General features: G+C 34.4%; 2 protein-coding genes across 3 annotated transcripts; both read right to left on the reverse strand.

Annotated features, from left to right (window-relative positions):
* Positions 1 to 14: 14 nt before the first annotated feature.
* Positions 15 to 2,881, reverse strand: sft2d2a (SFT2 domain containing 2a). 2 transcript variants are annotated; one of them, XM_052130957.1, is made up of 8 exons: positions 2,709 to 2,881; positions 2,421 to 2,510; positions 1,852 to 1,937; positions 1,679 to 1,760; positions 833 to 868; positions 672 to 730; positions 523 to 552; positions 15 to 422 (listed from the first exon to the last, which is right to left on the reverse strand). In XM_052130957.1, exons 1-8 carry the CDS (start codon positions 2,772 to 2,774, stop codon positions 371 to 373), a joined length of 501 nt encoding a protein of 166 aa, XP_051986917.1. In that variant the 5' UTR covers positions 2,775 to 2,881; the 3' UTR covers positions 15 to 370. The 2 variants fall into 2 exon arrangements, 1 of the variants encoding a protein (XP_051986917.1); XR_007970985.1 differs by lacking the exons at positions 15 to 422; positions 523 to 552 and having other exon boundaries at positions 669 to 730; positions 833 to 1,536.
* Positions 2,882 to 4,206: 1,325 nt separating this feature from the next.
* On the reverse strand, positions 4,207 to 12,810 carry tmem45a (transmembrane protein 45a). The gene is made up of 6 exons (XM_052130501.1): positions 12,552 to 12,810; positions 8,830 to 9,031; positions 7,393 to 7,605; positions 5,536 to 5,720; positions 5,215 to 5,357; positions 4,207 to 5,072 (listed from the first exon to the last, which is right to left on the reverse strand). Exons 2-6 carry the CDS (start codon positions 9,023 to 9,025, stop codon positions 4,976 to 4,978), a joined length of 834 nt encoding a protein of 277 aa, XP_051986461.1. The 5' UTR covers positions 9,026 to 9,031; positions 12,552 to 12,810; the 3' UTR covers positions 4,207 to 4,975.
* Between the last annotated feature and the right edge of the window lie 842 nt (positions 12,811 to 13,652).

Below are 13,652 nucleotides of genomic sequence, written 5' to 3' on the forward strand. Positions count from 1 at the left end.
AAACGTTCCCTGATAAAACTAGACTTTATTTACAAGGTATGATATCTTTATACAAATATAAGACAACAAAGAAAGGTAGTTCAAGACAGTAGTATTATATTCCAGTCAATCCCCCCAAAATATGTACTTTTATAAATGTCCCTTTAAAAAGTTTCTAACAACCATACCTAAAAAAATTAACATCATATTTAAAATAAACACACTAAAAATGATGTAAACGTATTTGGCCACACTGTGATCCAGCAACCTGTCCAACTAGCCAACAACTAGAAGAGTCCCATTGAGCCATTCTGTCAATGATCATGATGATTCTTTTGTGTAGTATTTGAGCAGAAGTTCGTTGGGTGATTAAAGGCCAAGCCTTGTCTCTTCATTTCGTACACATGGAACAGAGCATGGAGAAAAACTTCAGGATGGCATCTCTGGTAAGTGAGAGAGGGCATAACATTTTAGATAATTTCTGTTCAATGTACAAAAGGCGTTGCGATTCCACAATGATTTAAAACACAAAGCAGAACAAACCTGGCAAATGGAATGTATGACAGACTATACCTATAGAAAACAAAAAAAAACATTTTACTGAAAGACATTTTCTCAATGTTACATACACTAGGTATTGAGTATAAAATATGCTTGAAAATATCTACTGTCATGCATCAATGAAGACTTACCACGCAAATGCAAGGACTTGTAGAATGACAAACAATAAAGAGAGTGCAAAGATCTTCCACTGTGGTACAGACATTAAGATAAATAAAAAGCTAAAAACAATAGGCCTACTTAATCATCTGATAAATCCTTGTATGAGGTATAAACATGGACAACAACTCACCCAAAAAGCTGCACAGAGTGTGAGAACCAAACATATCTAGACCAAAAAAGAAAAATAGAACCATTAGCAGTGTTGGGTAAATTACAAAAAAAGTAATCCACTACAAATTATTAAATACTAATCTACAATTATAATCCGATTACTTTACTGATTACATCATTGAACATTTTATCACATTATTATTTACTTTACTTTTAAGTTACTTTCAAGTTAAAACTTGTCAAATATTTTAATTTTTTATGTTTACACTCAACAAATTCAAAATAATATCTAGTTTCTCCTTGTCTTACACCCTTCAGCACAGAAATGCAAACAGATGTTCACATGAATATATATCACATTTAAATTGTATTACACATAAATTATATATATATTTTTTTAATATTTTTAACCAAAGTAATGTTCTTAAAGTCAGTGACTGTAATCTAATTACAATAATGTAAAATGTAATACATTACATTACCTTTTGTGCCTACGGTAACAAATTATTTTGTAATCCAATTACTCCCACAGAGACCATTAGTACCAATGACAAAGTGGGTCAAAAATAGTGAATCAGAATCTTTATTTGTGTAACTGGCAGGTTGCTAAATACTCCACATAAGCAAAACAAAAAAAGATAAATATTCTTCCACTTGCTGATGTCTCCAGTGTGTTTTCAGGTATGGCACTAAGTGTATGTAGTCAAAGATGGAATAATCTGTCTGCATTGTTAAGAAGAAAAAAAAAAAAAAAAAGGAAATTTCTGCATTATTTTCGCAGTGAGGAATTGGACAGAATCTCATTGTTGGTTTTATAAGTTTGAGTGAATGTGTAGTGTGGAAAGCTACTCAAGGATTAACTCACTATCATGACAACTGTAGCAAAGGCTCTGGTCTTGTCACACATCCTCTTAAGCTGTTTTATCGGCCCCATCAAAAACATTGTGCTGTAGGTGGGATCAAATTAAACAGAGGAGTTATTGCACTAAAATAATAGATATTTATTGCATTTAAGTTGCTATGATCTGGATGACTTACCTTACAAAGGAGCATACGTTCCCAAATGTGTAAAAGACAATGAAGAGAATCACACCTGTTTTGGGAATAAACAGGCAACACACTCCCTGAGACACAAAAGAAAAGGCTGGTTATTAATGTTATATTACTTACATTTTATATATATATATATATATATATATATATATATATATATATATATATATATATATATATATATATATATATATATATATAACACATTATTTAATATATATAAATACAGTAATGTATATGTTTTAAATATTTACAATATAATACAAATATCTAAAACAATTTCTGTAACATATTGTCTAAATTTAATAATAAAAAATTGTGCCAAATAATTTAAAACAGAAATCTAATTTCTATCTTAATCTCCTTACTAAGTATATTTTAAATGCTCAATTTTGTTCAAAAGGTTTGCATCATCCTTTCTGACATTCCTGAAAGCTGGTCAAACCGGTACTACAATTCTAATTTCTTCCAGTCAGGAAGTTATCAATGTGTAAATGTACACTGACATTGAAAAAAACATTAATAAAAAAAACTATTATGTTAGTGTCACTGACTAGGATAGTGCACACAACTCCGATGACCATGCAGGCGATGAATCCTTTCACACGCGTTCCCCATCCCAGCGTGGACGCTTCATCCGCCGCCTTGAGTGAAGACACTGGGATTTATATGCGTTTCTTCAGAAAGATCAAATCAAAATGGGAAGTTTGTATGTCTAAGTATATACAAATTCTTAATCAGCAACATATTATTTAATTTATATTTGTTTACCTGTTATATGTTATATGTAGCTCAACCTCTTAGTGAATGCAGAGCACTAAAGACAAGATCTAATAATTTACCTGCAGTATATTTCCATTGTCACTGTTTCCATCACGACCACCCAGAACCGCTCTGAGTTTGTCCATAACTGTATATATTCAGTTCTCACGTTTCTGTCAATAATTCTATCAGTGAACTTTAAATCCCCTTGAATATGTTGAAAAAGCTTGCAGGCACTTGACAACACTGCATACCATCACCTTCTGAGCTCTTTTAATTTGTACATTATTATCACCTGTTGCTCATGCACGCCACCTACTGGTAGTTCTCAGGCGTACCAAATGTGGAATATGTAGTACCAACATAGATTAAGTCCAATATCACACGGATAACTACACCAAATAAGTTAAAAATATATATATATATATATATATATATATATATATATATATATATATATATAATAATACTGGTGGCCAAAAGTTTGGAATAATGTACAGATTTTGCTGTTTCGGAAGGAAATTGGAACTTTAATTCACAAAAGTGGCATTCAACTTATCACAAAGTATAGTCCAGACATTACTGATGTAAAAAAAAAAAAAAAAATACCCAGCCCCATCAACATTTGAAAATAAGTAATTATTGATCAAATCTAGACAGGCCCCATTTCCAGCAGTCATCACTCCAACAACTTATCCTTGAGTAATTATGCTAAATTGCTAATTTGGTACTACAAAATCACTTGCCATTATATCAAACACCGCTGAAAGTTATTTGGTTCATGAAATGAAGCTTAACATTGTCATCATATTTGTTTTTGAGTTGCCACAGTATGCAATAGACTGGCATGTCTTAAGATCAATATTAGGTCAAAAATTGCAACAACAAAAAAAAGAAACTCATCAGTCAATCATTGTTTTGAGGAATGAGGCCTATACAATACTTGAAATTGCCAAAAACCTGAAGATTTCTTACAAATGTGAACACTACAGTGTTCAAAGACAAAGGACAACTGGCTCTAACAAGGACAGAAAGAGATGTGGAAGGCCCAGATGTACATCTGTACTAAGTACATCAGAGTCTCTAGTTTGAGAAATAGAAGCCTCACATGTCCTCATCTGACAGCTGCATTAAATTCTACCTGCTCAACACCAGTTTCATGTACAACAGTAAAGAGAAGACTCAGGGGTGCAGGCCTTATGGGAAGAATTGCAAAGAAAAAGCCACTTTTAAAACAGAAAAACAAAAAGAAAAGGTTAGAGTGGGCAAAGAAACACATTGGACAACAGATAATTGGAAAAGAGTGTTCTGGATCTTAACCACATTGATTCCACTTGTGGGATCAGCTAGTGCCCGACAGGACAGCCACATCTATGGCAAGTGGGTTGCGTGGGGTGAAATGTCATCTGTGTTTCTGGACAAACTGACAGCTAGAATGCCAAGGATCTGCAAAGCTGTCAATGCTGCACATGGATGATTTTCTCTTTGAAGTAGTTTAAGAACTTCTGAACATTTTCAAAGATCTTTAAAAACATTTATCAACAAATCAATAAATACATGTCATAAGATACTATCATTTCAAGATTCCATACAAAGGCAGTCATGATATAGATTTTTTTATTCAATCAAATCCAAAGAATGCTGTGGTACAAACAAACACAGCAAACTATAGCTGAGAAATTGTCAAGGATATAAAAATTGAAAATGTCAGTACCCACAATATCTTTCATTTGAAGTCTTTTTAAATATATAGATCATAGTACCACTAAAATAATAAAAAAGATAACTTCTGTCCTTGAGTGAATTTTTTTTTTATAACAAATAATTCTCAAATGTACACAGTATTCAAGGAAATCAAAGAGAAAGTGTACATAAAGACCAAAAAATTATCAATACAACTTTTTGAAATGTCTTGATTCAAACTTACAGTATATACATTTAAAAAAGGCAAGTTTTAAGTCATTTTTCAGAGAAAGCAAGTTGATCCTAAGGTTGCAGCACAGGGGTTAAAGTGTTGTGACAAAATAAAAAAAAGTGACCACACAAGACAGCAGACTACATTGACAGAGAACTTGTAACTATATCTGGAGCAATCATAGTGGGAAGATGAGCTGGTGATATAAGGCTCCATTGATTCACTCAATGCCACTTGTTGTAGTTTGATGAACTACACTGATGTACTGTAATTGTTTCTCATCTCCAAGCTGTTATTCAGGAAATTAAGACAGGTCTTATATTTAGTGACAAAGCCTCTGTCTCTCATATACTGTCTCTGCATTTTTCTCAGAGGTTAAAAAGTTTCAGATGCATATGGATGCAGGGTTGAATGTGTAAGATTGATAAATGCTCATAAAATCTCATCTTCGGACTCTGCTTCTTTCTCCCTTGGTTTCAAGAGCCCCATTTCCATGGGTGGTGTTCTCCTCAATTTGGAACGCACAGCACTGTAGGCAAAACAATAAAATTACATTTAACATAATATTATGGGATGCTAAGTGAACTTGAAACACAAAGATGTGTTGACACAAACACTTTTATATAAACCGATGTAGGACGTGTCCATTTTGGGAATATGCACATACTAACCAGAGAACAGACCAGTACACTGCCGCAACAATGAGCAAGGCAAATGCTAGATGCCAGCAGTAGCACATTGTGATGAACATAACGTTGTTGTGGTCTGTCAGATCCCATTTCACTTGACTGGGTGGGTATAAAACAAAGCCAATCTAGAAAAACACCGACATAAATCACAATTAAACAAAGAGTTCAAGTCAGAATTACTTATTGGCTTGCAATGGTTGCATGCAGACAGACAAACACACACACACACACACACACACACACACACACACACACACACACACACACACACACACACACACACACACACACACAGTTACTGACCTGCCAGAACCAGCTGCCTTGCAGTATGGTGAGAGTGGCTCTAAGCAGTTCTAGTAAAATATTTCCCCTGTGGAAAACCTCTAGAAGGCAGATAAGTGCTTGTCCAAAGATGGCATAGAGGAGAAGAGTGTGAATATGGACATCAAGCATGTCTCTACCATGTAGATGGTAAAGGAAAAGGAATCCTGCAAGAGGCAGATATATACTTTAAATGGTATGACTTGAATTTATACCGATCATCACAAAAACTGGAACGTTCAACAAATAGTGCTTATTTTGTGTAACATCAACAATTCACACATTCTACAACATTGTTTACCAAAGCAATAAGCCAAAAGAGGCAATTCTATGAGTTATGGAGTGCATAAAACTCCCTTACCCATGGTAAAATCACTGCTACATATGCAGGGTTGGGGAGTAACGGAATACATGTAACGGGATTACGTATTTAAAATACAAAACATAAGTAACTGTATTCCACTACAGTTACAATTTGAATAATTTGAAATCAGAATACAGATACAATCAAAAAGTATTTTGATTACTGAAGAGATTAATTTGCATTTTATTGTTATTTGTTTCATTTGATATGTAGTCTATTCAGTTGGAAAAACAATTTTCCATATAAAGGATGCAATCCGAGGAGCTTTTGAACAGCGGTGAAACACTTTGTTTTATTTTTTTAATTTAATTCATACGAGAACGTTCACACGGTTGTGAGTGAAAAGGTGGATATAACGTCATTGAGAAACTTCCCCTTGGGACCCAGAGTAGCTACATTGTGTTTCTAAAGTTTAACAAAAAGATAATAAGGTTTTGACAGATGAAACATTAATCCAATAAATACACAATGTTTTTTATGCAGTTAGGGTATTTTTTACAAGAAATGCTAACAAATGTAGCATTTAACATTGTATAGAATCTTAAAAAATAATGTATTTTCTGCTTCATTCTATGAACAGAATACACATACTATCCGAAAAGTATGTTGTTGTGTACACTGTTAGGTTTTGAAGTTTGGAGCAGCAAAATAGTTAACCTTGTGTAAATTGTAATGTGAACATTTAGCTTTATGCTAAGCTAAAATGCTATTTCTTGTCTTAACATGCATCTGTTACCAGGTGTGATTATATTTTACAATGAATTCTATGAAGAACAGTCACGTTAGAGCATAACTTCTTTCTCTAGTAAGACTAGGGTAAATGTTAGGGCAAAGATGTACTGCAAACATTGTATTCTTAATGAGAATTTAAATATTGTTTTCCTGTAAAAATATCTAAAAATCCTTAAAACGAGATTTACTTAAGTAGCAAATCTGCATAAGATCTTTAGGCTTTTTTCAGATAACGTATTTTTACAGTGAAGTGTATTTTCTTACTTCATTTACTTGTTTATAGTCAAAACAAGTGACAAAATCTGCCAGTGCTGAAGAAGTAATCCAAAGTATTTAGATTACATTACTTACTTTGAGAAATCTGGCAGAATACATTACAAATTACATTTTACAGCATGTATTCTGTATCGGAATTCTTTTTAAAAGTAACCTTCTCAACCCTGTATATATGGACTCGAGTGGCAAAAAATTAAATGCTGCCAATTTTAAAGACACTAATATTAAATAAACAGTTACATTGATTATTAATAAACTGTAGGATGTTTGTGGTTTACAAGCAACATAGTAACTTGGCACAGGTGTATGTTACAATTTATATTTTACAATGCCTCTGAATGTGGCTCATCGATAGAGTCAGAATTATCCATTTATAAACATTCTCACACACCACTCTCATACACTGAAAACATTTACTAAATCTTTCTTCTTTTAAGAAAAAAAAAAAATAAAAATCAAGACCTTACCCTCATTAAAGAAAGCAAGACCCAGAAGCATCCTGTCTAATGCCAGTGGGGCAATATCTGTGCTGTGGACAGTGAGTGATATGGCCCCTGCGATGGCAAAGAACAGGTACATAGTGGTGTGCTGCCAGTTCATTAGCTGCTCCCAGTGCTGAGTGGAAGAATCATACAGTTGGAACTTAGGCCCACCAGCTAAAAGCTGCTCTGCTAGCATTCCTGTGTAACAGCAGAAGAAACTCTGATTAAGCTCAAATGCTAGAAGCCGTTATTGATAGATATTCATTTGGGGGGAAAAAAATAAATATTATTAAAATAACCTGTAATCAAATTATTGTAATTATCTTAAATCACCCTGTGTCCATTAAAGGAACAGTTTACCCCATTTTATTTTACTCTTTTACCCTTATACCATCTCAGATGTGTACGACTTTACTTCTTATGCTGAACTCAAACAAAGATTTTTAGAAGAGTTTCTCAGCTCTGTTGGTCCATAAAATGAAAGTTAACGGGTACCAAAACTTTTAAGCTCCACAAGCACATAAATGCAGCATAAATATTAAGTAATAGTAATCCATAAAAGTAATCCAGTTGTTTAATCCATGTCTTCTGAAGCAATATGACAAGTGTTGGTGAGAAACAGATCAATATTTAACTCCTTTTTTTCTATCAATCTCCACTTTCACTTTCTTCTTCTTTTGTTTTTGGTGATTCACATTCTTTGTGCACATCGCCGCCTACTGGACAGGGAGGAGAATTTACAGTAAAAAAGGACTAATCTGATTCTCAGTCACACCTAACATCTCACTTCTGAATGTATGGATTTAACCACTGGAGTCTTTTCCATTTATGCTGCCTTTATGTGCTTTTTGGAGCTTCAAAATGTTGTTACCAATTCACTTGTATTGTGAGGACCTACAGAGCTGAAATATTCTTCTTGAAATCTTCCTTTGTGTTCAGCAGAAAAAAAGAATGTCATATATGTCTGGGTTGGCATGAGGGTGAGTAAATGACGAGAGAATTTTCATTTTTGCGTGATCTCTTTAAAAAAGATATACATACAGTATATAACTGCCACATACTGTACTCTTGTTCCAGATAATATAATTGAGCAATTACGTATATTTTACTTATATACTCCAGCAAAATAAAGGTTCTAATTAAAAAAAAAATAAAAAATGCCAAGGAAGGAGCTTTTTAGTTTCACAAATAACTTTTTATTTTTTAGTAATTTAGACAACCATTAAAATCATACATACATTGGTGCTTTAAAGAACCTAGAAACCAATACACCGATCTGAAGAATTTAACACCTAGAACTTTTCGATCCAAATAACCATACAGCCAATTCAAGAACACTACATGGCAAAAGGGTTATTGTAAAAATACACAATGTTTTTTTAAGTGTACATGATGATAAATATCATTAAGACAGCAACTCACCAATAATAGAAAATGATAAAATGACTGATCCTTCTATGATTTCGATGCGCCGTTGGGTAGCTCGTGTTGCGAGTCTCCCTGCTCCAGCATTTTTGTTCCTTCGGGTGGCGTACAAAAACGAGTGCTTTGCAGCCCACCACAGACCAGTGATCAGAAAGAAACTTCCAGGTAATGCATGGCCTTTAAAACTTCCCATGATTTCCTAAATAATCAAAAGAACAATTTTGTTTTAAAATGAAACATAAAAAAATAGAAAGATAAAATGTTTCATCATAAACAATTATGCCTCATAACTAAGATTACTAAGATTACTAAGATTTGCAAATAGTTCTAAAATACATATTTTCATAAATAAGTGGGGTAAAAGTGTGGCAACACCTGTTCTGGCACTGATTCTGTTAGTCAAGGGTGGAGTCTAAGCAGACAATATTTTCACAAACATTTTATTGCCCTCCTGAACAAGCAAATGATTTCACACACTAATGCACAGCCATGAATTGAGAGGAAAAATAAAATGTCATAGAAACAAATTAATATGCACTGGAAAGTGCTGAGAGCCCTCAGGCAGCATATTAATGAAGGTCTAGGGGAGCACCTCGCAGTGCTATCTTAAACAGTATACAAATAACATATGCTACTAGGACAAATTAGAATAGCTATACATTTTGAAAGAATATAACCCTACAGTACAATCTAAAAGCACACTGCTGTATTAAACATTCATCAGCAAAATAAATGGTAAATGGTGCATTGATTTCAACTTAACAGAACTTAAATTCCATCAATTCTAAAGATCAGTACAATTTAAGACTAAAAATTATAAGGCACTCAAGGAAGTGATTGGGAGCCAATCTGTAAATGTCAAAATACTCACTATTTATTTAAGTATAGCCACAAGACATAAACAATGTACGTGTTAACATGATTTTAGTGTCATAAAATCACTTAATAACCTTTTCTGTGTAAAGTTATAGCCAATACTTTTCCATGGCATGTAATGTAAACAAACCCTAAAATGACTGTAGAAATACAGAACTAAACAGCTTTACAGCTCAATTGCTTGTATAAAATATAACTTTATGTTTCTACCTTTAAACCGTCCAAAAATTGGCCCCGTTTACTTTCATTGTAACTAAGTACCTCACTGCAACTTCACACAAATGTGGAGATTAGGGTGTACAAGTTGACTTCAGAAGACTTGGATAATAGCACACAAGCATACTTTTACAGTGATTTTATTGTTGTTGGTTTGTGTTTTGTGCCTTTTTTATGTACTTGTATCAAATGTTGTATGTCATTCTATGTAAAAGAGCTATGTGAAAATACTTAAAAAAACAAAAACATTCTGCATTCCATAGAAAGAATAACAGCATACGCATTTGGAATATCATGAAGGTGAGTAAATAATGACAGAATATTCATTTGTGGGTGATTGTTTCCTCCGAGAGTTTGAGATGGTCTTTTATTCCAGACAGCTTATTTTTTTGCAATTGCTTATGTCATATCTCAAAAATGCTTTTTATATTATCTGAGTACTCCAGTTAAAAAACAAAAATGGCTGAGCAGCTACGACTTCAAACAATTCAGACAAGTTTTGTAAGTTTTTTTCTCTGGTTTTTGTGCAGCTGTGTTGCGTTCTTTGTTACTTTTGCTGTGGCAACCCTTTAGATAAACAAAATGGCTGTGGGGCGGCTGTGGCCCAGGTGGTAGAGCGGGTTGGCCACTAATCGCAGCGTTGGTGGTTCGATTCCTGGCCCACATGACTCCACATGCTGAAGTGTCCTTGGGCAAGACACTGAACCCAAAGTTTCTCCCAATGGCAGGCTAGCACCTTGCATGGCAGCTCTGCCATTGGTGTGTGAATATGTGTGTGAATGGGTGATTGTGACGCAGTGTAAAGCGCTTTGAAAACAGCTAAGCTTAAAAAGGTGCAATATAAGTGCAGACCATTTACAAAACTAGTTTTCACTTGAACACCCCATCTCGCAAGAGGGATCTGTGTATTCTGTTGCTCTCGTGCACTCTCATGAATGCGCAAAGGAGAGCAACCTGTGAGCAACTGACTAAACAATACATAAGATTTCGGTTTGTTTCTCACCAAACCTTATCGTTTACCTTCAGAACAAGGAATGAGTCACATATAATAATTAATTAGACTTCCGAATTATTCTTTTGTGTCCTTTTTAAGCTTGACAACTGCAATTGTATGACATAGACTGAGCACAACTTTGTTTCAAAATGTCTCCCTTTGTTTAAATAAAAAGAAAATCATATGGGTATACTGATTTGCCACAACATTGAATTCACCTACCTAATATTGTGTAGGTCCCCCTCATGCCACCAAAACAGCACCAACCTGCATCTCAGAATAGAATTAATAGAATATTCTTCTCACCACAATTTTACAGAGTGATTATCTGAGTTACCGTAGACTTTATCTGTTCGAACCAGTCTGGCCATTCTCTGTTAACCTCTCTCATCAACGAGGCGATTCTGTCCACAGAACTGTCACTCACTGGATGTTCAGTTTGTTTTTGGCACAATTCTGAGTAAATTCTGGGGACTGTTGTATGTGAAAATTCCAGGAGATCAGCAGTTACAGAAATACAAAAACCAGCCCGTCTGGCACCAACAATTATCCATGCGATTATCTAACAGCCAACATGTGGCAGCAGTGCAGTGCATAAAATCATGCATATATGGGTCAGGAGCTTCAGCTAATGTTCACATCAACCATCAGAATGGGGAAAAATGTTGATCTCAGTGATATGGACAATGGCATGATTGTTGGTGCCAGACGGGTTGGTTTGAGTATTTCTGCAACAGCTGATCTCCTGGGATTTTCACACACAACAGCCTCTAGAATTTACCCTTAATGGTGCCAAAAACAAACAAACTAACAAAAAAATCCAGTGAGCGGCAGTTCTATGGACAGAAATCGCCAGACTGGTTTGAACTGACAAAGTCTATGGTAACTCGGATAACCACTCTGTACAGGGGTTGGCGCTGTTTTGGTGGCACGAGGGGGACCTACACATTAGATAGGGGGTTTTAATGTTGTGGATGATCAGTGTATAACCACACGGGGGTGAGTAAATATTGGCAGAATTTTTTTTTGGGTGAACAATTCCTTTAATGTATAGACAAATCAGTTGGCATATGTAGATTATGGCTAAGATATATTTGCTTATCCATTAGTAATAACTTTTAATGTCTAAGTAGTGTATTTTATTTTATGTGAGTCATGTAGGCTGTGGCAGTAATAAAAATCAAGGCTATGAATAGCTTCTGTACTGAAGCTTTGATCAAACCATTCTTTCAGTGGTCTAAACACTCTCTTCAGGATGCTCTGCGGTCACCATGGAGACACTGAATTGCTGAGAGCCTCTCCAATGAAGAGGCCAGAACCTTTTTCATTTATTTACAACAACATGTCTAAACATGGACCGTAATAAGGACGACATTAAATTATACATATACAAATATATTCTTAGTCATAAATGTAATACTGAAGTATCAGTATGCAGTCCATTTAGCCAAAAAGAAAATTTAACATGAAAGCCTGCATATTTCACGAAAAGGTCACTAACACGTTCATAACAAACAAACAATCAAACCACACAACAAATCTTTTTACAACCTTACCAGGAAAAATATAGTCGTAGGCATATTAATAACTTGAATTTGGGTAAGTGGTGGGTGATATACAGTGAATATCTTACCTTAGCGATCTGGACAAATAATTGGGATATTCTTGAAGAAAACGAAAAAAGGCTGAAAAAATTCTCAGAGTAGGCTAGATGTTGTTTGTTTGTTTTTTTTTTTTTTCGATTCTCTGCATAGGACGCTATAACAGTTCACCGAATTTGTTCAAGCATCCTCACGTAAATCTGATTGCGAAACAATTCCTTTTTTTACAGTCATGGATTTTTCTTCTCACTGGAACTCTCACATCAACTTCTTCCACTTTTCCAGCTGTTTCACCACCAGAATTGGGGGGAGTTTATATTTTTCATAGCGTCTTTTTCATGGGAACCTCCCATTCTATTCAGTGATTGGTTCATGGAGGTGAATAAAGACTTCATTGTGACCAAATTTGATTGGTTAACGTAACTGTCACTCAAGAGTTGGGCTCTATTCCACGTGTGCACTTATTGTGTACTGTACAACGAAAGATCTGAAGATGTACGTTATACTTTGAGCCCAGGTGTCTAACAAATTAAAAGTAGATAATGTTTTTATCTAATTTTTGCCAGTGTTTTGACACCTTTTAAAAATAGTGGCAAATAAGATACTGTAATTTGCGAGTTTATACTCACATTTGTTCACTGGGCAAGGACTGCAATTTTCCTATTGTTTCGACCCATTATTTAAATAGAATTTCGCTTACATTTTACCTTTATTATATCATGATTTCTGTTTTGTTGAGTTTTTGTTTCTTTTATGACGTAGGGCGGGATATAGAGGGAAGTTATACGTGCAGAAAGGCACGGTCTTCACAAGTGAGCTTGGCAACAGATACGTCTAATAACATCTTTCAGCCTGCATAATGTCCTCTTCATCTTTATTCCACATTTTACAGTATGCATCACTCACAGTCTAGACAACATTGTGGCACAAGTTAAAGGAAGGTACTATAGTCTATGAAAATATATATTACATTATAAAAGTAATACTTGCATTAAATTATAAAAGTAATACTTACAATGTTGGTATTTCATAATCTGTGAATATTTAATTAAAAGTATAATCTTACTACAAATTACATTTCTACAACTTCCCAATATAATATTTACAAATCTGATCATCAGGAATGGTCCACA

Source organism: Xyrauchen texanus, chromosome 7 (assembly GCF_025860055.1).
Source record: "Xyrauchen texanus isolate HMW12.3.18 chromosome 7, RBS_HiC_50CHRs, whole genome shotgun sequence".
NCBI lineage: Eukaryota > Metazoa > Chordata > Actinopteri > Cypriniformes > Catostomidae > Xyrauchen > Xyrauchen texanus.